The sequence below is a fragment of the Drosophila suzukii genome, chromosome 3 (genome assembly GCF_043229965.1).
Source record: "Drosophila suzukii chromosome 3, CBGP_Dsuzu_IsoJpt1.0, whole genome shotgun sequence".
NCBI classification, from domain to species: Eukaryota; Metazoa; Arthropoda; class Insecta; order Diptera; family Drosophilidae; genus Drosophila; species Drosophila suzukii.
Genome location: NC_092082.1, coordinates 73798908 through 73826138, shown reverse-complemented (window position 1 = coordinate 73826138; position 27231 = coordinate 73798908). Strand labels below are relative to the sequence as shown.

At 39.8% G+C, this 27231-nt stretch overlaps 1 protein-coding gene and 1 long non-coding RNA gene across 10 annotated transcripts in view; one reads left to right on the top strand and one right to left on the bottom strand.

The window, feature by feature from the left end:
* Positions 1 to 26928, top strand: part of CASK (peripheral plasma membrane protein CASK) — a 46152-nt gene extending 19224 nt beyond the window's left edge. For 2 of the 9 annotated variants that reach the window (XM_036817253.3, XM_036817260.3), the window contains 12 exons: positions 17376 to 17561; positions 17650 to 17814; positions 17947 to 18015; positions 19771 to 19800; positions 20719 to 20817; positions 20879 to 21017; positions 21541 to 21594; positions 22387 to 22506; positions 22584 to 22706; positions 23247 to 23354; positions 23423 to 23598; positions 23667 to 26928. In XM_036817253.3, the coding sequence (XP_036673148.1) occupies positions 17376 to 17561; positions 17650 to 17814; positions 17947 to 18015; positions 19771 to 19800; positions 20719 to 20817; positions 20879 to 21017; positions 21541 to 21594; positions 22387 to 22506; positions 22584 to 22706; positions 23247 to 23354; positions 23423 to 23598; positions 23667 to 23846 (1449 nt within the window). In that variant the 3' untranslated portion in view covers positions 23847 to 26928. Of the gene's footprint in view, positions 1 to 1096; positions 2540 to 17375; positions 17562 to 17649; positions 17815 to 17946; positions 18016 to 19770; positions 19801 to 20718; positions 20818 to 20878; positions 21018 to 21540; positions 21595 to 22386; positions 22507 to 22583; positions 22707 to 23246; positions 23355 to 23422; positions 23599 to 23666 lie in introns of those variants that run through there. The other 7 variants (XM_036817256.3, XM_036817261.3, XM_036817257.3 and 4 more) reach the window with 6 other exon arrangements.
* On the bottom strand, positions 13667 to 14850 carry LOC139353083 (uncharacterized). Its single transcript, XR_011604217.1, has 3 exons — positions 14086 to 14850; positions 13940 to 14019; positions 13667 to 13885 (listed from the first exon to the last, which is right to left on the bottom strand). It is a non-coding gene; the product is annotated as an uncharacterized lncRNA (long non-coding RNA).
* Positions 26929 to 27231: the final 303 nt, after the last annotated feature.

The window sequence follows — 27231 nt, the reverse complement described above, 5'->3', positions numbered from 1 at the left end:
TAAAAAGCTCTGTTGTGCCACCCCACCAAGTTCGGTGTTTTCTACCCCCAGGGACACAACACAGGTTTTTATACTGTAAATTTTTATTTTTATCTCCGAGGCATATAAAATACACATTTTCAGCTGCCTAGACAGTGGGTTTAATTAAAACGAGGCGTGGAATAGAAAACTGTCTGCAGCGAAACAATACAAAGTTTTAGGGGCCTCAAAACGGAGATTTCGCACATTTTTTTATGTACTGAGAATAATTGATTAAATCTGGAAAATGGGTTTATGTCAAGTAATAACAATATTAAAATTTATCAGGTCATTTTATAGTTATAAAAAGAGCCAGTCAAAATGAAATAAGGTAATTTTCACAAATTTCCCTGTACATTTTTAAATAGAAGTGTATTTTAAAGGTCTTTTCATAGGCATTTTTGGTAGTTTCGTCTCTTAAAAACAATGATTTCGGATTTCTTATGTACTATGAAAAACTGGGAAAATCTGGAGAATGGATTTATGTAAAGTATAAATAATTTTAAAATTTATTATGTTTATCTTAGGGCATGTTTTATCATATCATAGTTATAAAAAGAGCAAATGAAAATTGAATAAGGTTAATTTTAGGGTTTCCCCTTAAAATTTTTTAATATAAATGGATTTAAAAGGTACAGGTATTTCGACTCTTCTGGATCTTTTCTTTTTATATTTGTTTTAACCAGGCTTTTACTTTCCCTAATCGATTTTCCCCAGTGTATATTACGCTCCATTTAGCTCCCATCTGTTTCGTTGATTGTTTTCAGGGGTGGAGGTGCTTAAAGTGAATGGGGGTATACGGATCTGCCTACCGTTTCACTAATTTCAATTGTACAGGTGCCTGTCTAAGGGATTAAATATCTAATTTATTTGTATTAAAAGCGCAAACACTCGTTTAGAGAAAGGCTCCTGAGCTGCGTATGCAACATTATAATGAAATTCCTTAAACCAGAAATTCCTTTTACCCGCTGTGCTGAGTTTGTATATAATTAACACCCCTTCCATCCCACACACACCCACACCCCCAGTCGAATAAATTTCGTTAAATTTTGAGCTTTTCAACGATTTTCCTTTGCAGAAATCGCATGCTAGAAAATTTGAAAATATAAAAGCTAAACCAAAAAAACCACAAAAACAAACAAAATCAATTCAAAATTAAATTCTAAAAGTTGCATCAAATTAAAAAACACACACAGATCTATATAGAGAACTCAGTTATAAAGAATAAAACCAAGTTAAAACCCAAAAAAGAAAACAACAAATTAATTACAATTGTGATGAACAAGTTAATTGCATCAATTGCAGCACATATAAACTCGAGCATTTAAAATAGCTTAAACCAAAAATAAAAAAACATATATATATTTGCTGCCCAGGCAGGCTCAATTAAAAAAGGATACAATAATTTATTGCCACATCAATTCAGCGTCGTGGGAAGCCGGGATTGGAGATGCACACTCACACATGATTCACCAGTGATAGCAACAGAATTTACATAACAATTAACAAAAAACCAAGACAGCAACAATAATAACCACAAAACCGAGAAAACCAAATTGTTGTAGACTTTTAAATCTCGTCCCCACTCAGCCCCCAGTTTCTTGTTGTTGATTAATCATAATAAAAGTTGTTGTTGATGGAAACGCTGTGATTACCAGAGGCAGTCTAATCTAAAAAAGCTAATAAACTATATATAAACCAGAGAAAAACTGATTGATTGGCCACACCGAAATATATATAAAAAAAAGCTTTGATAACAATAGCTGAAACTAAAAATTGAGAGAAAAGCAATGCTTGCATTGGCATTACACACTGGCCTGAACCACATATCAAGGGGCTAGAAAGTGCCAGAGAAAGGGCCAGGGAAAGCAGGAGAAAGCCGTCGATACACAGATACAACAACATTTACCCGCGCCACTCGTCGCCACCGCCCCCGCATCGCCTGCAATGCTCTGGTAGCCAAGACAGTTTTACGGTGGATCACTACTGCGCCGGCGGCGACCCACAAGGAGCGGCTGGATCTGGAGCGGGCGGACCTGGAGCCGGGCCACCTGGAGCGCCAGGATCTGGAGCGGGCGGACCATCGCAGCAGGCGGGTCAATGGTCCAATGCTGTCGGCGGCGTGACCTCCTGCGGCGGCGGTGGCATAGTGCCCCCCATTGGCATGTGCCAGCATCATGGGCTGACATCACAATCGTTGATGTCCGGTGGCTCGCACATGTCCTTGCTGGGCAGCAGCGGCAGCAGCGGCATGAGCGGCAGCGGCGTTGGCAGCAGCGGTCAGAGTGTACCCCAGTGCCCGGCCGCCGCCGTAGATGCCGGCATCAGCGGTCATTGCCGCAGCATGAGCGGCCTCAGTTCGATCAGCATACCGCCGCCGCCGGCGCTCTTCAATCCCTGCAGCTCGGCACTGTCGTTGCAACAGGCGGCGGCCACCAGGTGGGGACCGCGCACCTCCTGCCCGGTCCACAGTCCGTTCCGCGTGCGCGTCCCCAATGGCTCCATCTGCTCCGGACACCAGGTGAGATGGCTAACTAGGATGATCGGAAGGGTCTTTATAAATCTATTTTATTCGAGGTCTGGTTGCCCGGCCATAAACCCCCCCCAATCAGTCGCTAAAATCCGTTGACTAATTCAGCTTGCCACAAAATGTTTATTGCGCTTTTGAGTTTGCCATATATAGAAACTGTATATATATATTATATTAACTGTAATCTTAAGTAGTTTGATATCTTTATATATCGAATCCTGACTTATGGCTTGTTCTTTTCTCTTTTTTCTTCCCCAAATGGCTTACTCACTTAATTTTTTTGGACCGGCAGGTAAGCAACGCTAAGCGGAAACCCAGCACTTTGGCAGTGCTCCGAAATGTGTCAACGACATGTAAGATTATTTTCATTTTGGGCAGCCCACTCGCCCCAACAAAACACACACAAAAGATCAGCATTATACGCATACCGCATAAGCGCACTAACACAAACAAATCACGCAGGACAACGAGGGGGGTTTTAAGGGTTCATAAGGCTACTCCTTGAAATTGCTAACTTATTTGTTTTCAAGTGGTTCTTGAAGATAAAGAAATTCAGTGGTCAATCAAAGCAGCTTTATGAGTTGCTTATTCTTTAACGAAATGATTTAAGCTGCTTTTCCACTTCTACGATTTATTTCCTTTAAATCCTTTAAGACTTATTTATTCTGTGCATTGCAAACAGGTCTTTGCCCAAATCCTATTAAACATGTTAATAGTTTGCTTCATTAAACAGAAGTTACTCATGCGTACTGTTGGATTTTAGACATTTAATTGTTATTTTCCTTTAAATCCCAGAAAGATGACATGAATCTAACACCTTGTCCTTATGCTTTGATTAGTTTCCAAAAGACTAAGCAATTTTTTGGGTTGTACAGGAAATGATGACTATTAATATTCAATTTAAAGTTCAGTAAGGGACCATTTTTGTGTGTGAAATCTTTAAGCAGAAAGCTGCCATTGAGAACCCCTAGAAACTGGCTACTTAAAAGCCTCTTAGAATGCCATTAAATGGGCACCTCGTTTTTTTATATTTTCATTCCTCTGACGAGATAATCCGAACACAAAAGGAACATCCATAGCAACTCTCGCTGGGGCAGCTCACATAGTTTCGCAAATTATAAAGAGCTCGATTCACATGATTGCCCAAGCGGTGACCCGGTTACGTTTTCTCTCTCTTTTTTTTTGTGTTGCCTCGGTTTAGGGTCCTTCCTGGTCCTTTTTGGGTTGGACTTGGGGCTTGGGGTTTTGGGTTTGGGGTTTCGGGGTTCGGTGTTTGGGTCGCTTTTCCTAAATCAGCGGCAGGCGCAGGTTTTTGCTTGACTGCGCCGAGGACAAAAACAGGGTAGGGCATAAACTACGATGTGGCAACAGAAACTAGAACAGCGACAGGGGATCGACTATCAGAAATCCCGGCCTTTTGTGACAATTGCCATTTAACGTTGTGTTTTCCCCGATTCGCTTTTCTTTTTGGCCTTTTCCCAGCTGCCGCTGCTTTTCCCCATCCTTTTCGTTCCAGCATCAAATTGAATGTCACTAATGCAATTAGTTCACACAAAATAATTCCCTTCCACTCGATTATAGAGCATAATATGCCCGTTGTCATTTATTATGAGATGCCGAGCGAAACACACGCACAAGTAGAAAGTTACGGAGCGAGTCCATATGCAAAGTGGGTTTTGGAGGGGTGGTGCCCCTCTACAAAGGCCTTTTGCGAAGGTTACTGCGACCCAGGACCATTACGCCTTTCAATTTTTGCGCTAGGGCAGAATTTACATAAATATTACACAAGAACACAGGGCGCTTTCCTGGGGCATGAGGCATGGCAAATAGGCTCGTTATGCTGCCATAGGGCCAATCATTCCGCCAAGGGCAACAAGCAAAAGGTGTGGTCACCAACGCCTTAAATTGAGTTTCAACTTTATAAAAAGGAATATTATATAGCGCACTTTCCTTATAAAGAAAACTCTGCACTACATAAAGCTTAAGAAGCGACTTAAATTCTCGTAATGGAGTGGCCCAAAAGTTAAGCAACCTTCCTTTAAAGATGAAAAGTTTCTTAGGCCTTGATGAAAAAGTTTTCTAGCGTGGAGGGAATCTTCGATGATTTCGAGCATTTAATATGGGTAGTTCAACTTGTCATTGCCCTGACAACCTCTCAAAGGTAAATGAGGCTCAAAAATACTCAAAGTTTTTAACTTTTTCTGTTTTTGTCGGCCAACTTTTGGGCAAATCAAAAGGGAATTCTGCAAAAATGCTGATTTATCAGATTGCCAGGGAAAGTTATAAAAACATGTGCTACGAAAGCTTTGGGTCAGGGTACAGATTTTGTTTAGTAAACAAAAAAGAGCAAATGTTTCTAACTTTTTATATATATAAAACAGTAGAGTAGGAATAAAAAATCAGCGCTTAGCCAAAACCAGTAAAGTTAAAGGTTTCGTAAGGTTCTAAAAAAATATATTTAATTTATAAAGTTAACTATAGCAAATACCCAAAGTTTAAATTTCTATCGAGTGATAGATACACAAAAACATAATATTGAATGGTCAAAATATTCTTATTTACATTTCCACAACCTTTTACAAAATAGCTTAAATTTTACGACCCACTTATAGATTCCCCTTTCGTATTACTCGTCAAAAAGCCCTTAAGTCACGGTCATTTCATTTGATTATCTCCCTGGAGGAGTGTCCCTTAAACATATTGCTGGTGTTTTATCTTAAGTACCCAACAAATGATTCCAAAAATTTCTCTCATCGCGAACATTAGCTGCCTAAGTACCTCAAATTTGATGCCACAATGCATGAGAGAATTTGTAATATGCTACGAGGAGGGGAAGGTGAAGATCCGAGACTAACTAACTTACACCTGCCTGATGGTGGCCGTCAAGGCGTGTGGCACATGCCACATGCCGCACATACCCATCCACACACACAGACACACATTCACGAAAGTGTTGTCATACATTTAGCATTCCCTCTGGCAGGCGTACAAAAACTTTTATCTTGATAGAAGGTCTTGAGCAGCGCTTTTTTTTCGGGGAAAAGCAGGCCAAAAAAGCTGCCGAAGAATAGAAAGCGAAGACAGGGCCAGGAAATGGAAAAGGAAGGGCAAAAACTGCCTAAATGACAAAGGGACTGGTGGACCGATGGACCAACTGACTGACTGACTGACTGAAGCCTTGACACTCTTCATTTGTGAATGCGTTAATTGCGCCCGAGGATGTTTGCGTGAGAGCATTAGAGTGGCTCTTAAATGCATGTCGAACTTTGAGACGCACTCTTTATCCTTAGAAAGTTACTTTTTGGTAAAGAAAAAGTGCTAAAACAGGAAGGGTTTTCAAAAGATGCAGTTTTTTCTATGTCTAATAACCAGACATCGGCTTATATGCAGAAACATGTTCTAATCAATCCAAATTTCAGAATTATTTTTTAGCTTCAACAAAGTATGATATTTTGAAAAATAGTTGTAAATGACTAAAGTTTTAATGTTAGGAATACGGTTTTATATATAATCCGATGTCTAATCCAATGTTAAAAACAAGAGTAAACTGTTCTCAAAACTAAGCCATGGTATCTAAAAATAAGAACTATTAACAATTTGCGATCAAGTTAAAAAGTATTACATTGTTTAAAGATTTTTGATAACCAACCTACCTAAGCAAGAAATTTAAGAAATTTTTTTTTTAATTAAAAATTTTTTTTTTTATTTAATTCGAAAATGATTTATTTTTAAACATAAAAATATTTATAGATTTTCGATAATCAACATATAACCTAAGTGAGTTGTCTCGTCAACTTTTTTTTGTGTCTAATAAAAAGAAGATCAAACAAGTTGTTAACTGGATTACATGTCGTATGAGTAATTTTTCTGAGACACTTTATCAAAGCCCCAAAATTTAAATTAAATTTGGTTAGAACATATGCATATAATATATGTTAATTGCAAGGCAAACCCGAGCTATTTAATGTAATGCGAGTTAAATTGTCAAACTTTTCGCATGTGAATGGTCCACCCTGCAAAGGATGTGTGTGCGTTTGTGTGTGTGTGTGCCAATGATGACGTTGCTGATGATGCCGATGATGATGAACAAGCACAATGGCCTGAAACAAGCAGTTAGAGCCTGTAAGAACAACAACAAGGGCGATTACAAGCAGCAAGTGTGTACATTATTTTGCAATTTAACAATCCCCACCCACCCCCTCCCCCTCCACAGGACATTTCGCCCCTTTTTTCAAGGCGAGCATAAAACAACAACTTGAGCGAAACAAAACAAAAAGAAGAACAAAAAAAGCGTACAAGGGGTGGGGATTAAGAAGAAAGTATGGAAAAAGTGAAGAAATAATTAGTTTACTTGTTACGAAAGTGAGTTATCGCCCTTTGTGCCGCTGCAGCCGTTGCGGCGTTGTTTGCCTAGTTGAAATTGAATAAACAAATTTTACAAGCCGCTCACACACACACGCTCAGGCACACGCACACGCATAAGCGGATGATGTACAAGCACGCACACATAGGCAATGTGTCGAGTGTGCAAAAATAATAATGTGTGTTCTTACACACACTCACATGTTTACACACAAAGAACAGCTCAGCAAAGAACAAGAGGAAGACAAGGCGGGCTATAAAATTACATTTACATATGCAGATCTGCATGTGAGTGTCCCGCTGCGTGGGTGTATGTGTGTGTGTGAGAGAGTGCGAAGAAAGTGTTGCCTACCTAACGGCGTCATTAGTCACACGAACACAATGAAAAGCGAGTGAGAAATGGCACACTTACAGAAATGAATTTCCTCAGCCGCAAAAGTAAATGAAGATGTCCTAAAATCGAGATAATTTTGTATTCCCCACAAAACCCATTGTCTAAGTTTACCTTGAAGATATTTAAAAAACACTCACAATATGTTTTTTTGAGACCAAGAAACATTGTCTGCAATTAAGCTACTTATTATATATATATTTTTAATTTAATTGTTATTTTTAGTTATTTAAGTAACAAATAAGTAAAAACTGTATAAGAAGAAAGCCTCTTCTCATAAAATGAACAGTTTTTTTAATAGACAAGTAGGAAAAAAAGTAACACAACTTTTAAAAAGGCAAACGTGTAATTGGAAGCAACATATTTAAGCCATTAACCATTTTTTTACAATCGATAAAAAGTGTTTCCCGTTACAAGGTTTTCAATTTTTCAATTCAATACCATTACAAGAAGATTTATTTACATGAAAAACCTTTGGGGGAAATTAAACCAGATTGAGGGAAAAATTGAAAGGTGCGCCATGTGTTCAATATACAGGCAGTGGGAAAAAAGCATATTTAATATGCAGAAACCATATTTTTTTCAAAGTGTTTGGCAGTGGGAGAAAGCAGAGGGGTGGGGGTAAATGAAAGGTGGGAGATGAAAGCGATGACAATATGTTTCGCCCAGGGGAAAGAGTTCCGTTTTTCCTTTGCACCGCTGATAGATGGCAACGATAAATGCATAATATGCACACGCACACACCGGAAATTTGTGGTTGTTTGCTGCTGAAAAACCAAAACACGACACCAAAAACACCGGCAACACCGAAAAACGGCAAAAACCTTTTGTTATGAAAATATCAATATTTATTTGTATGGATTTTTCGGCGTGGCGGTAAATTGAATGATGAGTGGGAGGATGTCGCTGCCATTGTTTGGCTGATAAGGGAGCCTGCCAACTATTACCTGGCGCTGAAACGGGAGCCCACCTGTCAATCAATACCACCCCGCCGCATCACCATCATCATAATAATAATCATCATCATCATTGTCTTCGTTATCGTCAATCATCATCATCAAGGGGAAATGGGGAAATGGTGAAAAGGACACCCACTGTCTGTCAATAATAATGCCAGCTAATAGGCAGGAAGTGTTAGCCGCCGCCGACGAACGAAGAAAGGATGCCGCTCAATTACCCCGACATAGTCATACGGTGAATGTTGTGTATTGGAGACCAATGTTAACTGTAAGACTGTGTCTCGGTGGTTGCCAGCCCAGCAACAGAATCGTATCCTAAACCATATCGCATCGAACCCAACCGGATATACATATATGTGTAGGTGTGTGGAAGTGAAGACGGCCGGACCGCAACAATAAGTTCGCCCAAGTGATAAGTCCCCGATAGCAGCTCGATTCGCAAGTTTCATGGGGTAACTCCGGGCAAAAGCTGGGAAATTCAGGGAAAAGCTGGGAAACTCCTGCTGCTGCTGTTGCTTATCGCCAGAACACGCGACACGAAACAGACAGGCCAGCCCACAAATGCTCGGTCTCCTGAGCTGGAAGTTGGAAACTGGTTACTGGGAACTGGGTACTGAGATCGGGGATTCGGGGAACCCAGAGCCCTGGATGTGAGATGTGAGCCAGACCTGACAGCTTGACAGGCGCCTGGTGCACACACAACACACATCACCTCAAACTTTAAACAGCTTTTATTTTGAGCGCCCCCTTATACCCACTACCCCTCAAGTTCAAGGGTGTATACGGTTCGTGTGGCGGTGTTAACATCCCATTTAATTTCGGATTGATTCAAATCAATCAAGGTTCAAACCTTATTCATTTTATTTCGAAATCAAACAACAATTTTGATTGTTTGGTTTTCTTTATTTAAAATGCACTTTATTTTATTTTATTTTAAGCTCAAACAGCAATTATCATTGGCATTGTAATGTCTTGATTTGCCAACAAACACAATATATTGACACATTTATAGTTTACATTTTGTTTTAATATCAAACAGCAATTAACACAGTTTTGACTATATTGTTTTTATTTTTTCTACTTCGTATTGTGTTATAAAAAATAACGACAGCCAATTTTAAACCAATTTTCGGGTTATTGAAAACAAATTACTTGTTGGGTACAAAAATAAAATTTGGCTTGTGTTATTTATTTATTCTTCGAGTAAAGCTATTTTGTTTTCAGTTTAAAAATGTAGATTTAAGTATAAACTTAATATTACATCTTCTATAAGCATTTAAATCTCACTCTTCAATAAGTTCGTTTACTTGGAAGTCCAATGCTTTCTTATCAAAGTAAATCTATCTGTCATATTTCGTATAGGGACCTTTCTTATAAATCTAAATAATTTTTTATATTTTTGTAAAAGGTATGTTAAATTCGAGTAGCCCTTTCTCACCTGCTTTTACGTGAAGAGTCGGCAATGAGCAGGGATTAATTAAGCCGGAGAAGATACATTTGGCGGTCGGCTCACATATGGGGTGCACTTAATCTGTGGCCCGACCTCGGGCGTCATTGTCGCTGCTCCAAACCCGATAAGGTGCCAAATGTGGTAACTATCCTAGCGGGCTGCGCCGCAAAATGGGATTAACAAACGAAAGCCCGGACGGTAATGGAGCTGGGAGGCTGAGTTTCTGCCACTGGCGAGTGCCCCTGGTACTAATTAAAATTCGGCATTAATCCAGATGATTCAGCTGTCAACGGCTGCCCTCTGCTGTCTGTTTTTCCAGCCCACCTCCACTACCATCTCCACCCCCAAAAAAGCCCCGAAATGGATGCGGAAGCCCATTCGCAGTCGTGCGTACGTGTGTAATTGACGTGTGGCCTGGAATATTAAAGAGACCGAAATCCTAGAGCACTTCCTCCCCTCATTCGGCGGGGGAAAAAAAAAGAATATCCTTCCTGGCATTCCACAAACCTCCATCCTCCATCCATCTTTCCCTTGGCCAGGCTGTGTAATTATTAAAACCAACAAATAACGTTCGTGTGGTCGGTTCTAGGCTCGCCCACAACTGGTGGGGTGGAATGGTGGTTGGTGGACACTCGGTGGTCGGAGGTTACTGGTCCGTTGGTTAGTGGCTTAGCATAAAGCTGGAAAAATGACCAGCTCCCCGGATGAACCGACCGCCAACAATGACCTGACTCAGCTGCTGCTGGTGAAAAATTAGCTGGAAAATAGCCAAACGTTGTTTAGTCTTTAAATATTTAATGGGAAATACATCTAGAGCCCTATCTTAAATTATTTAACCGGTCTTAATAATACTCTTTTGTACACAGTACTGTTCAATTTATAAATATATCTCATAGCACACATCTTTTTGAAAGTCTATTCAATTCTTAGTTACGAAGAGCTACCTGCCAATCCCTTCAAATACTTTGCTCTTTACTTATTTTATCGCTTATTTTACAAATTACAAAGTTTTCTTTTTTTCTTTTATTTTTTACAGAACGTACTCTCCTTTTCTTTTTCTTTAAAACAATAACATATTCTATGTTCTGTTGCTGAAAAGTTAAACGGAAAAAATACCCCATTTTATTCAAACCGTTGATATTTCATTTTTTATCTCAGTATTTTTATTTTAAAGTTTGCTTTATGTCAAAGCTTTTTTAAAGAAGGTACTCAAACTTTCATTAGTTAAAACGGTGTTGTGAAGTCTTAAACTTAAAGGCTTTTCGTAAATAATATTTTTATTAACTCACTACTTCTTCAAGAGTAGAGTTAAACTATAGTTTCAAAAGGCTACCAGCCCATTCCTTTCAACCCTTTGATATTTAATTTTTCATCACAGAATTTATATTTCAAAGTTAGCTTTATGTCAAAGCTTTTTTAGAGTAGGTACTCTAACTTTCCTTTAAAATATTAAACACACAATAAAATTCTAAAGATATAACATGTTCTGCTATAGTTTTTGCTCCCGTTTAATACTGAGTGACATGAACTGCAATTAGTTCTCGGGAGTTACGAGTCAATTCCATTATTTCTTTAAAACTTGCTTCAATATTTACAACTCGTACCTTTGAATTGCCTTTTTCCAAGCTCGAGATTTTGTTTGCAAAGTTAGTTTGATGTCAAAGATTTGTGCAAACTTTATGGCCAACTTTGCCGCTTGAATTATTCAGTAGTTCTGCACTCAGGTTCTAAGTCGAAAATGGTGCAAAGTGAGAGTGAAATCTGAATGTTTGGGACTAATGAAAGATGTCGTTGCTTTTGGCCATGGATGGGAATTTTTTTTGCAGCTATGTTGGGTTGTTGGTTTTCCATTGCTGTCCAGTTTCCGGTGAAGTTCAGCTCTGATGTGGCTGCTGCTGGCTCAGCAGCAAACAAATGGAGCTCGGGGCTGCTCTTTTGGAACGGAATGCGATGGTATAGGATGGGGTTATACTGATTGTTTAGGACAGGACCTCGACCCACAGCAAACAACAGGCATCTGCATATAAAGCCGGCGAAACTCGGGACCCGGGCAAAACTTTAACAAGCACTTAAGTATTAATCATGGAAATCAGAGGCAGCTGCCTCCCACTTTTTGTGGGCGTGTGGTTAGTGTGTGTGTTTGTGGGGATAGGGGTGGGGGGGGTTTGGACCAAAAGTTTGCCACGCTGGCTATCAATGTCACTGAAACGGAGCGCCTAATGAGGCATTAAACTTAACTGCTCAACTTTGCGCCTGTCAAGCGCTTATTAAATTTACCGTTTTATTGGTCCAACAACTTGGTGTTAAATATGGACCTCCAGCCCCCCTTTTCAGTGGTCAATGGGCGTGGTCATGGCCGGAAGGCAGAGGCCTTAAGTGAAATCAGATTACGTTGTTTATCGTTCAGCGACGTCTTGATTTTCAGCTAACCAGGCATGTGTCCTTCACTGGATTTCCTCCATTTCGCCCAGGAAAAATTGCTCTGCCTTCCGACCCATCTGCCGCATTTAAATAGTTGCCAAGTTCAGCAAATTTTATTCGATGTAGTTAATTTTGTTTCCCGGCCAAAGGGAAATTGTATTACCCATTTATTTAGTCAAATTCCGTTGCGGCTGCTGAGGCTTCTGGAAGGCGTGGTTGTCTTTCAGGGTGTTCCTAACTCGCATTAATGGGTAGTTGGAAGTTCTGGCGTAATTGGATTGCAAACTTCTGCCAAAACGGGCAAATACAATAAATTGCAGACAGACAAGTGCGGAATGGGATTCGTTTCTGGTTGGAGTAAGTCCCTAAAAGGGTCAGTGAATCGAACTAAGGGAGTATCCTAGTATTTTGCTTAGAAAGGTTGAAAAATAACATTTTTTATTAGCATATTCAATGATATTAGCCATTTTCTAACCCAGAGTGGTTCCTTAATAAATTATTAACGAAGGAAATCATACAAATATACTCAAATAAATGGGAATAGGACTCTTTTTAAAGAACATTTGACTCTTTATAAATTCTTTATAAACTCCTTTCTTCACTCAAGGATTTTAAAAATCATTTTTCCCCAAAACATTCTGAACATCCCAATCCAATAAGTTAACTTATCCCCCATTCGATACAGTTCGAAATTGAATGAAATCGGTTGCCATGTTTACTAGGGGATCAAAGGACCATTTCAAGGATGGTCGACAGAGATATTTCCATTTCCCCATAGCAAATCAAGGCAAGGCCCACTAAATGTGATATCCTACCCCCCGAAAAATGACTCCTTCGAATCCAACACGTCGAAATTATTGAATTGATGTTTCTCGATAAGCCCAAACTCGATTACCACCTGTCAATCCCCATCATTTCCCTTCGATAGAACCCCACCAATCCACCCAATCATTCCCATATTCTTGTTTACACAGCTAACTGAGTTTTCGGGGGATTCCCCCAGCTGCACGATGTCCTACCAAGTATTATGAAATATTTATGCACACGCCATTGCGGATATTCACTCAAAAGTGGTGAGTGACGAGTGGCGAAAAGCTCTCGAATAGTGCAGTTTGCTGGAAAAGCGGAAAATCAACCAGGAGAGAGAGAAACCCTTCAGTTCCAAAAAAAAAGTTTCACTTGTGAATCACCTTGGGAATCACCTGGGACATGTCCTCGTGCACAAGTGAAGAACAAGTGACGCTCCATATAGAAAATTGTATGGGATGTCCGCATTTTCACAAGTGAAAATTCAAATGAAAATTTTTCGAAGTCCTACGGGATTTCACTTGTTCCTTATACTCATTTTTCGTATGGCCTGTCACGTGCCGGTGACTCGTCCCAAGTGAATCACTTGGGAAAATCAGAATTTTTCTTTGAGTTTTCACTTGTGAAATCACTTGCAAGGGACACGTCCCAAGTGAAACACTTGGGAAAATCAGAAGTTTTCCCTGAGTTTTCACTTGTGAAATCACTTGCAAGGGACACGTCCCAAGTGAATCACTTGTGAAAATCAGAATTTTTCCTTGAGTTTTCAATTAAAAAAATATAGAATTTAATTCATTTCATTTTAATTCATTTTAATTATATGGTACTATTTAGATTTTCAAAAATTGTACAATTATTGTTTCTGTTTTTTTGCTTCGTAAGCTTATTTTTAACGTTAGACATCGCCGTTCTTAAACCTTTGTCCGGATCCTCTGAATCCAACGCTCCTGAAAAAACATATGTTTAAAAAATGCGTTTTATTTGTTTAATTATATATTTACCTTTTATAGCTTGTTGCAGAATTTTTATTGGCACAAAACATTTCGTCATCCACTTTCGGCTAACGGAACCCATTGAATACCTTCAAAATTTACGTACTTTAAACTAAGATCAATGCACAACATCTTAAACTTAATGTAGCACTTACCTGACTTTATTATATTAACTAAACGATTAAAGTAACTCTGCTGCGCACCATTAAAATTGATGCTTCCCTTTCAATCACTCAAACAGAATGCACCAAGTCTTCTCACCCCTTTACTAGATTTCTTTTGTTTTCTCTTCGCAGTTGGCGCGTGCCACTGCACCTATACCCTTTCTAAAGTGAAATATATCCGACTATATAGTTTTTACTTCTTGAGTAAAAAATACAATACGATTTTTTTTTAATGTTAATACTTAAATGTTTTAAATACTTAAATCAATTTTAACGGACTAAATTTCTATAACTTATCTATAAAATTATATTGTAATAAGAATGTATAATAAGTAAATATAACATTATAAGTAAATTCAATTTACTAAATTTTACTATAATCAAATAGTTTACTTTTATAAAACAATATTAGTTGTTTTTTTCGATACACAATAATGCTCCTAAAATATTAGGGCATTCACATGTCGCTTCTCCACGAAAATTTTTCCGCCGAAATATTAGTCGCTAGCCGAACACAACGGAGAGACGCAAAAAAAAATAACGGACCAGCCGAAATTTGTCTCTGCGAGCGCGGAGTGCAGGCAGATTATAAGACAAGAAAGAGAGGGAAATATCCGAATATCTGCCTCTCTTTGTTGCACGATCGTTTTCGTGGGCAGTCTTCTACTCTGCGCCGACTGCTCTGCTGACGTCAACAGCGGCACAGCGTTTTAGGCACAAAAAAAGCTTTTTGCCTTGAGCCATGTCACCGCGTCCCTACTGCAGAACTGAAGGGAAGGTTTACATTTTCCATGTGGCATCCTTTTGCCAAGAGAGAGAGACATCCTTCGAAAGAGAGGAACTGCTGCTCAGTTGAGTTTTGCGGTCGATGTCAGCAGCAATGTCTGTGGCGGAAATGAAACGTGCTGCTGTCTAAGTGTGTGTATTTCTGTGGGCGTGGGTGTGGGGGCTTAGATGTGTGGGTGTGGGGGTGTAGGTGTGTGTGTGGGTCTGCTACGTGCCCGTGTTTGTGGCATTGAGTAATCATCAGCGTTGAAAATTGCGTTTTTTATGGGGCAGTGCCAGTGCCAGTGGATTGGGGATGAATGGTGCTAGGGGATGAACCTGATGGGGTAAATCGAGAGGGGGTTGAGGGGGGCAAGGTGTCGGGGGCACTGGGCAAAAGTGCTGGCAGTGCGTAAGCTGTACTTACCATATATGTAAATGTACACTCGCATACAGATGGCAAACACTAACTTGGGGTTGTCTCAAGCTTAGTGCTTAGTCATAAATACTCTTGAAACCAAATGAGTTAACCTTCTTGAAGTTCCCATACCACGACTCGCTTTACCTTAGGTAGAACCCTTGAATTTTTCAGAAATATATAAAGGTAAAAGTGACAAGTTATTACATTTCTTAGTTTAAATTACGACCCAAAAGGTGTTTTAATATTACTGAATTTAGCAATGTTATTTAAGTTCAATGTCTCAATGTCAAGTTAAATATTGTCAATATATGTAATTTGAAGACTCGAAGGTTGTTTAGGTTCTAAAAATCATCTAAGTTTTTATCTGACTGAGAACTGAAAGATTGATTTCCGTCTCTGTAAAGATTTCTCATTCGTAACATTAACATCATATTGAGAAAATCCTTAACCTTCATGTTAAATTTTTCTGACAGATACAAAAATAGAACTTTAATATAAGAAGTTGGAACCCAATTGAATTAAAAAAGGCTTATATATTGAGAGAGATATCCATTGACTTAAAGCTATATTCCTTTCTTTAAAATTCATTCCTAACCCTATAAAGCGTTTATAAACATGTCCATCCCCTTTTAAGGAATGACAATCTTTAATTGAAATCTTGCGAACTGGATTCAAGCTCTTTATGCTCACATGTTGGGTTCTTCAAATATGATTCTCTCCCATTTTGAGAGCTCAATCTTGATATTGTTTTGATCAGTGTAAATTTGTATACCTAGCACATCGTCCTTTTTCCCGTGCCTGTGTGCCTGCGGTGCGTCTGTGTGCGTGCGAGTGGCACAAGTGTCACGGCATGGCATCGCAGTAAAATCCTTTTTTATGGCCTAGTCCAATGGCTCGGCTTCAGCACCAGCTTCGGGTCCTGGCCTGCTCCTTTCTCTGGCGGCATTCCTACGCCAGGATATTGTTGCCCCTACTCCTCCTGCCTCAGGAAAAACGCAAGGACAAGGGCAGGAAAAATTAATTTCGCAACATATTCAAAGTGTTATTAAACATAATTTATTAAAACCGAAATTGTATAAAGTCAGGCTGAGCTGTATGAATGCGCGGGGGAGTGAGTTGCCATAAATTGTTGAGATTTTTGTCGTTCGCTCGGTTATCCCTGGTTATCCATGGGGTCACGGGGTCATGTGCGTGCCCTCGTTTGTGGCTGTCGCCGCTTTTAACGGCTTTTCGGAAATGGGCGTTTCATCCTCTCGATGCCATGTGTTTTTTATCCAGCTCGTTTGTGCGTGTTTTTTTTTTCTGTGCTTTGTGTGCTTGTTGCCCCAAACTGTGGCTGCGCAACAAATGTCGCACAGTTAATGTTGTAAACAAGTTGTGCTGTGCGGTCGGCAGTCCCTCGTTTGGGCGTTATGATGTATGTGGCAGGCGTGGCAAATCGGAAATTTAATTTCCCAACCAAACGAGCCCGGCCACATTGCTCGGCCGGAGCTCATAACGGCCAGCTTAATTGCCGGCCATAATTTAGGCTAACCCTAAACCGAAGCCTGCGCCCCGAGGAGAGTGGTCTTCTAATATCTAGCATGTGTTTAAATCAAAATTATTTCCCTTTCAACCCATTTACTTCCGGGTCCAGAATGAGCGGACATTCCCTAATGCAATTTTCATGCAAAAATAACTTGAATTTCGATGGCTTCTTTTTATGATCATATAAATTATGTTGAGATGGTATCTCAATCCTTCGTGGCTCAGCTAAAAAGGTTCTTTGATGTTTTTTTATAAGAACTATTAAAGGCCAGTTGAAGTGCGTGCTTTGAATATTTGTTAAGGGCTTTTACATCGTTAAAATGTCAGTAAATAGTTCCCTATATTAAAAACATTAACTCCAGTGGGTCAATTTATGGTAAAGAATTTTTCCGGAAAATGCAGAGCTTGAATAAATAAAACGCAATATTAAAAGCAAAATATTTAATGCAGACTAATAGAAATTAAACTTCGGACTTTTTAAAGGGGGGAAATAACTTTTTTTTGAAGGAGCAGCCTACTTAAAGTTCCTATTGCTTTCTAACCTCGTTACCTGTGCTCCTTTTTGCAGGCTCTGCTCCATAGCCACGATGTGGTGGCCCGGGATGTCTACGGGGAGGAGGCGCTGCGCGTCACCCCGCCCCCAATGGTGCCCTACCTCAATGGCGACGAACTGGACAACGTCGAGGGCGGCGAGCTGCAGCATGTGACCCGGGTGCGACTGGTGCAGTTCCAGAAGAACACGGACGAGCCCATGGTAAGCTCCGGCCTGATTCTACATCCCTCGAGGGGATGGGGTGGGGGAAAAGCGGCAATGGGCTGACCAACTTCATAATCCCTTGCAGGGCATCACGCTGAAGATGACCGAGGACGGGCGGTGCATTGTGGCCAGGATTATGCACGGCGGGATGATTCATCGCCAGGCCACGCTGCACGTGGGCGACGAGATACGGGAGATCAACGGCCAGCCGGTGCAGCACCAGTCGGTTGGCCAATTGCAACGAATGCTGGTGAGCCCGCCAATCAGTCTTCCAAGTTCCCAGTTCTCCCAGTTCCTCCTCCCCCTTAAACCCAAATCCTGGACTGACTTTGTCCTACCACCTGCTAATTGAATGTGTCCGATCTTAATCCCTATGTTGCAGCGCGAGGCACGCGGTTCTGTTACCTTCAAGATAGTTCCTTCGTACCGCAGCGCTCCGCCCCCCTGCGAGGTAAGTTTGGGAACCGGGATACCATTTTGGTGTATATATCTAGTGTACTTTAGGACTGACTAATCACTATACTAATCATACAAGAAACTACAAACTAAACATGGTAATTCCTGCTCATTTCATATGGAATGTGTCTATATATATAGGTAGCTATACAATTAAGTCCTCATCCTCCTTTCAAAATTAATTCTGGTTAGGTTCCAGTTAGGAACAATTTTAGAAATTGATATACTACAGATAAAGTATTTGTTTTTAAAGAAGTTAAGAAAACAGAGAGAATTCTGACGCTCTTATATGAGTGGATATTGTAAAGAAATTTTTGAAGTTGAAAATGTTTTAATTTTGATTGATTCAAGATAAAATGGCGATATTTACATTGTAAATCTCAGCAACTAAACTATTAGTCCAGTCAGAAATGTATACTTATTAAAAACTAGTTAAGTAAACTCAATTTAACCATTTCGTTCTAATATTGAGAACATTCATACCAAAGTGTACTTACATGGTTTTTAAGAACGAATGTTCTCAATTCAAGAACAACGTACTTGAAATGTTCTCTCTGTGAAACTTTAAAACTTTACTATATATACCAACTTTTAATTCGAGAAAGACTGTTTACTTAATTACCTTTTAAATACACGCAATTAAAGAATTATGCAGTTTAATTCTAAATACCTGGGCCTTAAGTTATTAAGTTCAATGAAGTGAAGTGCTTATACACTCAGAAAAAAAATCAAGTATTTCGTGCTTGAACCTAGTATTTTCGGTGTCAAAACTTCGCCAAGCATGGAAAATACAGAACGCGAGAACAAAATACTACTTTCGAGCACGAATTTTCAAGACCACAAATACTAGATTTAAGAACCTTTCGGTCTTGAATCTAGTATGAATAATTCTTAAATCAAGTCATATTTGGACTAAAATCAAGAACGATTTAATAATAAAGTAAAAAATTGCAGGCATGATTTAAGGACGAATAATTCTTAAATCAGTATATAAATATTATGAAATTAAAATGAGTTTTTTTTTTATGCTAGTAAGAGAAATATGTATTGGAAACTGAAACGAAATAATCGGAATATATATAAATAATAATAATATTTTAAGTTTACTTACGACTTGCCGCTCACGGGCATTAAAACTGTCTAATTTATGCGCCTTATATACCGAGTACTTTCAGAATAAACAGTTGGGAATTTTTAGAGTTGGCAGACATTAAAAATCCAAAAAGTGCTCAATATGAGAATTCTTTGAGTACGAACGTTCTTAAATGTTAAGCATGCAATTTTTCTTAAATCAAGGCTGTTTGTACTTGTTTTTAGCACGGTGTTTTTCCCTGAGTGTATTGTTTGTCAATTTGGAGAAATCAAAATATCAATAGGGATTAACTAGGGGGTTGTAAGTGGGCTCTCCTTCCTTCGCAAAATCGAAAGCAAAACAATGGGGCTGCGAAAACGCAACTTGGGCAGTCGAGTGCATTATGCACATATTATGAGGTAACGAGGCTTCAGCAGAGTAATGGGAAAAATGGGTTTGTGTTCGGCAGCCATGTAATATTTATGGGTGTGTAATATATGTTTGTATGTATGGGGTATCCGGAACAACCAGACCTTCCGTGGCGCGTTTGTAGTTTGTAGCTATAATCCATTATGCAATTATTTCGCAGTGCATTAACATAACTCCACACTCTCTCTCAATCTGCTCCTTCCCTCCAACCCCTCTCTTTATAACCCCCTCACTCATGCCACCACGCAGCTTTTCAGGATCAGACCCGCTCCGGTGCTTGTAAGTATCACGCTCCCCTACAATAGACACGTAATCACGCACACACCATCCAGAACTCAACAAAACAGAACAGAACAGAACAGCCCACGCACCGCCCACTCGAGATTACTTTTAGTCGAAAACACCCATTTACCCACCCAACATTCCGGTAGATGTGCATATTCATTAACCCGCAGACAAGTCAAAGGGCACAACTCACACAAGAGCCGTAAATTTGTCTAATTTATGTTCATCACTTAGTCAACGGCAACGATACTATGGCAAGCAGGTCTTTGAGGTCCTATTTGGGGGATATTGTGATTATGAGCCCGAAGTTTTGTGTTCCGAGCATTTGCCACATGACAACATTTTAATTTGCGCAAAAGTTACATGTGCGGAATTCGAGTAAATATTTTCACTTTGTTTTAAATTAAATATATGTGTTAGCTGCTATTAAACCACTATTATAATATGTATAATAGTTTTGGAGTTATATAAACATATATATTATGTTACCCACAAACTGAATGCTTTTCAATTAAACTTTATCTCTACAGAGCTCTCAGTTATATAGTTTTCCCATTATAAATTTTCAATTCGCCAGGGCATCTAAAATTTCAAACCTTCTGCTTGCCAAAGTTGTTTGTTTCTTTGTTGCTAGCGATTTTGTTGCTGTGGCTGCTGCTTTTGACATGCAAATGAGTTTTGCATGTAAATCGCAAACCGAAACCCATTTCGCTGAGGCAGCCACAACTCAGTTGCAGCCTGAGCAAAAGTAGCTGAAATGGCAGAAAATCAGAAAATCCGAAGCGGAAAAGGAAAATGGGAATGGGAATGAGAATGAAAACCGAATCATCGACCTGCTGCGGCAAACTATTTGCGAATTTCAACTTGATTCGGGCTCATCTGGTTTATTTTGTATCTCCCTTGCACTCGTAGATATTCGTGCGCGCCCAATTCGATTATAATCCGCTGGATGATGAGCTTATACCCTGCGCCCAGGCGGGCATATCGTTCCAAGTGGGCGACATACTGCAGGTAGGTTCGATGCAGCTTAACCCTAATGAAACCGATGAATATCAAGGTGGTGTAATTACAGATCATTAGCAAGGACGATCATCACTGGTGGCAGGCGCGACTGGACACGGTGGGCGGATCGGCGGGACTGATACCGTCGCCGGAGCTGCAGGAGTGGCGGATCGCCTGCCAGACGGTCGACAAGACCAAGCAGGAGCAGGGTGAGTGACCTGGGTTGACCCCGGGGAGTCCTGTTCGGCGGCAGGCGTCTCGAACCCAACTATCCGTGTTCTCTATGTGTAATTGGATGCTCGATATAATCAAACAATCGTATGCTATATGAATAATTGTACTTATATTGGAAGTGTATGACGAACTCGTAGTTAATCGAAAAGGGAAAGCGCTCTCTCTATGTCTCTCTCTCACAAACTTATACTAACATATATCCAAAAATACACACACATATACATACCACCCACATTTGTACACTAACACCCACAGAGAGTTGCATGCCCCAAAAAGTAGTCAAAGGAAAAACCATTTCAAATTATTGAAATCCAAAAAAAAAGGGAATGTCCCCTCGCTGCCAAATTTCAAGCTGAGAAAACTCAAAGAACCAAAAGATACACCCACATTTGCACACCTGTACAAAACTCTTATACCTAGTTGCTAACCATGAATCTCGCATCTCGAACCGAACCAAAGAATTGCTATAAACTCTGTATGTATGATAATATAATGCAGGAGAACCGGGTGCTGGATGTTCCGCTCACGCAGATGGGTGTGATGGATCAGCAGGTAGTTACCATATAACCAAAAACCACCAACCCACACAAACCACACACCAAACCACAAAAATCAAACGTATCTCCGATAAGGAGAGCTGCCTAAGACTCGTCCTTTAACGTTTCTTATTGAGTTATGTTATGCCACAAACAACAAGACACAAACAACCTACCCGTACTATACAACAGAATTTCTATCAATAGCATTTTTTGTATAAAGAAGTCACCCACACCCACACCCGAAACCCAGTCAACCAAACACCCACCCAACCACCCAACTGCCCGAAAGTTATAGCTTATGTAGACGGCACCACCGAAACCACCACCCAGTTCCAGGAAACGAGTAGAACCGCCACTCATGATCACGATCGCCATCTAAAAACAGTAGATGCACCTCAGCCATCGTTGTTTATGAACCCACAGTGTTGAAACCCTGCTTATAACCCAACCAAACTTTATATCCAACTAAACTTTTATGACGAATTAGTTATACACACATAAAAACAAGTTCACACCACTGCACGTTAGGCTGGCTATAAGAGCACCTCATATCTAAAATCTAGGTCAGGAAACTAATAAAGTGCCAAGGGAAAAAGTCCATTAATCATCTCGAAGGATATCATGAACTCATCCAATATAACTACGCGAAATCGTGCTTGCTTCATGCTCTAACTTATCGAATGTGCCTGCTCTACAGCATGTTTGTGCCTGCTCTATAAGCATGCGGCTCTTAACCTACTCAGCTCTACCTCTATCAATCCATTAAAACAATTAAATAACATTCGTTCTCCGTTATAACCAACAGTTAACTGCTCCATCTTTGGGCGCAAGAAGAAGCAATGCCGGGACAAATATCTGGCCAAGCACAATGCCATCTTCGACACGCTCGATGTGGTCACGTACGAGGAGGTTGTCAAGGTGCCAGGTGGGTTTGATGGCTCCAACCCAGCCACAGGTGAACTGTTGTTTATCTTTCCACTTCCTTCCTGTGCCTTCTTTCAGTTGGGGATCCGAACTTCCAGCGCAAAACGCTGGTGCTCCTGGGTGCTCATGGGGTGGGCAGGCGGCACATCAAGAACACCTTGATATCGAAGTACCCCGACAAGTACGCCTATCCCATACCACGTAAGTGTCCTTACAATAGTACTTGCTGTTGCTGGCTGTTTGTGTTTAAATGAAGCCACTTGTGTACTTTAAAAGGGCTTTCTTAAGTATAGACATCTACCTAGGCATACTGTTTGATTTATAGCAACCATCGCTCAATTGATTGGCTTAATGATGCAGAAAGCGATTAATTCATCTTCTTTCTGTCTCATAAAAGTCGTATCATCATAAATTTTCAGCGGTAAATAAAGCTATTATTTAGTCTGCGACATCCTTGGCTGACAATTTACAAATTTCAAAGCCTTAAAGAGATTTATTTCTTATCGATAAGGCTTCCTTGAACATATTTCAAGTAATGAAGACCCTGTCATATTAACTGTTTATTTGCCAAATGAATAATGGGTTGGAAACAATATAATTTATTGGTTCTTCACTAGTAATTTGTAGTTATTACTAATTACTAAAGACATCATTTAACGTTTTACTGTGCTATTGTAACTAATTGGCGATCAATCTTAAAATGTAGTCCAAGGATTGAGAGTAATTTATCGTATCTTACAGATACAACGAGACCTGCCAAGCCCGAGGAGGAGAACGGACGCAGCTATTACTTTGTCTCGCACGATGAAATGATGGCGGACATCGGTGCGAATGAGTACTTGGAATACGGTAACGTGAACTCAATGATATAGACTATCCCCAGGCCAAGCTCATGTGTATTCCTTGAAACCTTGCAGGCACCCATGAGGATGCCATGTACGGCACCAAGTTGGACACCATCCGGCGCATTCACACCGAGGGCAAGATGGCCATATTGGATGTGGAGCCGCAGGCCCTAAAGATACTCCGCACCGCCGAGTTCACGCCCTACGTGGTGTTCATAGCGGCGCCCTCGCTGCAGAACATAGCAGATGTGAGTTAAGCATAGTAGTTAGACCCAAGTTGAAACCTTCTAATCGCTTCACCTTTGACCCATGACAGTACGACGGCAGCCTGGAGCGACTGGCCAAGGAGTCGGAGATGCTGCGCCAGCTGTACGGGCACTTCTTCGATCTGACGATTGTGAACAACGACATCAGCGAGACGATTGCCACGCTGGAGACGGCCATCGACCGGGTGCACACCACCCCGCAGTGGGTGCCCGTGTCCTGGCTGTACTGACAAGACAGCGAACTGGAATGCCCCGACTGCCTCGAGGGCTGCGACTGCGAGTGGGACGCCTACACGCAGGCCTCCAACGTGGCGCTCTACTGAGGCAGATACACGAAACGAAGATGCAGATACACGCCACATCACCACAACACACCATTAAAGTATTACCAAGGCACAAAAGCAACAGCAACTGAAGAAAACAGCAAAACAGCATCCACTATGGGAGATGATGATGACAGTGAGGATTGGAGGACTGGAGTACTGGAAGATAGAAGGCGCCTGGCGCCGAGCTATATAATTTAAGAGTAGATGGGTATTATGGGAACTGCGGTCGCAACGCAAAGACAAAAAGTGTGTTAATTGACAGACAACCATTTGTATTTGCCTCTTTTTTTTGTTTTCTGTTTTAACTATACGTTTATTTTGTATTAATTTTAACCGATTGTATTTGCCATTCCATGCTCATTGTGTTATATTTTACGATTATTGTTTTGTTGTATTGTTTGTATTCAGCATTTAGTCAAAACAGCATTAAACGCTTATGTAAATCTTGCACTTGTTAGTGTCTAAGTTAACTGGAGTTAGACAAATCGAACCGAAGCACTCCAAATTGTTTTTACTCAAAGATTATTTCCGGTAAGAGTCTTGTGTGCAGATAGGGCGTTGAACGAGTTAGTAAATTATAGAGAAAACTACGTAATTAAATATAATTAAACATAGACACAAGGAGACACAGCAGCAAAAAGAACACGAAGAACAGAGAATAATAAACAAATTACGATGTGAGCAATTTCAAGTGTTTCAAGCCAAGTAAGAACTAATTAATTACATATGGAAGATCAAGTCAGGACAGTGGTAAAGTGCACGTTTTAAATGCAATAAACATAAAGAAAAGGTAACAGAAAAAACCCAAAAAAAAATACAATTAATTCAGATCACAACACCTACACACGCGGAGGAAAAAGAAAAAAACATATAAAACCAAAATACCAAATTGTTGACGTTTAATTGAATTCAATGAGAAATGAGTAAACCACAAAAAATGCAATCAAACATAATAAAACAAAAATGAAATAATATTAATTGCAGCCGCGTTTAATTCAAGCAAAAGCAAAGTAAACAAATGGAAAAAAACATAGAGTGAGCACAAAAACACACACTAACTGCAATTACGAATTAATATAATTAGCGAAAAGGTGAGGAGATTGCAGGTCAACGCAAAACAGGCAGATAAACATATAAATATATGACAAAAAAATCAAGAAGAAAGTAGGAAATCGAGGAAGTATGTATACACAACACATATATATATTTTTCGAACAACTCAAACTCAGGTTGGATACATTGAAAATCAGTCAAGTTCAATAAGAATAATATAGCGGAGCGCTTCCTTTTAACCCACAGCCAAAAACGAAAACCAAACAAGGTGACCCAAACCGAATCGAATGAGATCTCTTAAGTCGCTTTGAATTGAATTGAATTGAATTACTCGTACACCCACAGGCCCAGTAACCACCCAAGCAGCAGCTTCAAATTTTCGAGATACTTTACAATGACACCGACAAACTGTCTTAGCAATCAAGAAACCTGGCATTTTTTTAGTGCAGCTTCATAATCAGCAACCAGCGCTCAGTAATTTCGCTTTTTCCCCAAATATAGATCCATATGATAGGAGATATAGGAGAGGTTCAGAACATTTTGAATTAGCTTCCCTCACATAGAGCTTTCTGAGATGGACGAAAACAGAATTTAGACCACAACTACGGAGTGTAGTTGGGTGATTGGGATAGGAAAATCGAGAATAGAACACACTTGAGATCGAACTTAGTATTAAATCGAACACATTTGTAAACACGTGCCACGCAATTCTCTAGCTGTCCCCCCAAAACAATTTAAGCCTGAGCTTAATTCGAGCCCAACAACCACACGACCCACTTGAATTTCCCAACCGCACACCACACAAGAATTACATACTTATATCCAGAACAATTCTATGGTTTCAAAATGGTTGAACAATTTTGCATAGAGTATTATCGTTAGACGCTGGGCTATAACTTTTCGGTTCTGAGCGTGGAAGGAGATAGCAGGAGAGGCAATGCAAATCATAGAAGTATCCCAAAAAAAAGAACAACCGAACCTACCCGAAAAAACTGAAGAACTAACTACCTACCCACAACCACAAACGCAGCCAAGTGGCCAAATTAACTAAGTATTATACCTTAAAGCGAACGAAGGAACGAACGGGACGAGACGAGACGATATGATATGATATGTTAGGAGGAGCCTTATAAGGAAAAAAACGGCTGGAGATGGAGATGGATGTATGTACATTTTGAAGCTCCCCCAAGCAAAAGCTGGATGTGCCAGAAACACCAAAAAAGAAGAAACGATTAGGAAAAGAATGCTCAAATCAAAATCTTATATTTTACGGTATATAACCATGATTAGGAACGATTGAACAGAATTGAATGAGGGGGAAAAACCGATAGAGAGTATCCCGAGATTGAGCTAGGATTTTGAAGGACTCGTTTCGTACTTTTACTTGATCCTTTTTTTCTTAGCCGATGCGAGCAGATTGTAGCTGTACTCTAAGAATAATTTCACACTAAGATTAAGTAAAAATTTATTGTTGATATTACATAAAAATGAAAAAGAAAAAAGAAATGAGATGAACATGGTAACGTAAACCAAATGAATTAGAATTTTTCTCTAATTTCATAAGTCAATGATGATGATATGATACTGAGGGTAATGATGGTGAAGATGAGTTGATGATATGCTTATGATCTCCAATGTCAATATGTGTAGATTGACGCGATTTGAGCTAATTGAGTGAATTGTTATTAAAATAATAAATGAAATGAAATGAAATGAATGGATCGACAGATCGATCGATCGTTTTGGGGCGCAGAAGGCCGTGGCGTTAGTAAATATCATTTAAAATAAATGATAAAAATGTCATTATATATACATAGTTTAAACATGGGATTAATAATAATAAATTAAAATGAAACAGAAACCGCAGCGAAGACGAACAGAAAGGTGGTGAGAACGGGAATGAGAATTAAATAAAATCGAGTAAACACTGAAATACCGAATTTTAAATATATAAGTTTTGAATCATGCATGCAGCAAAGACAAAGCAAAACCCACACAGAAACCGAAACAGAAATAATAAAATGAACTTCTATATATGGAAAGAGAACAAAAATATACGAGAGATACAATTTCAAACTGCTTTTGCAATGATTTTCGGTAGACCCAAAAAAAAACCAAACCCCCCCGTTCCAAGTTCCCAAAGAAAGATTCAAATTCTTAGAAAGCCAACCGAGACTTTCGCAGAAATGCTCAATGGCCAGCGGAAATCCAGAAGTCAAGGCTTTGACAACAAAGC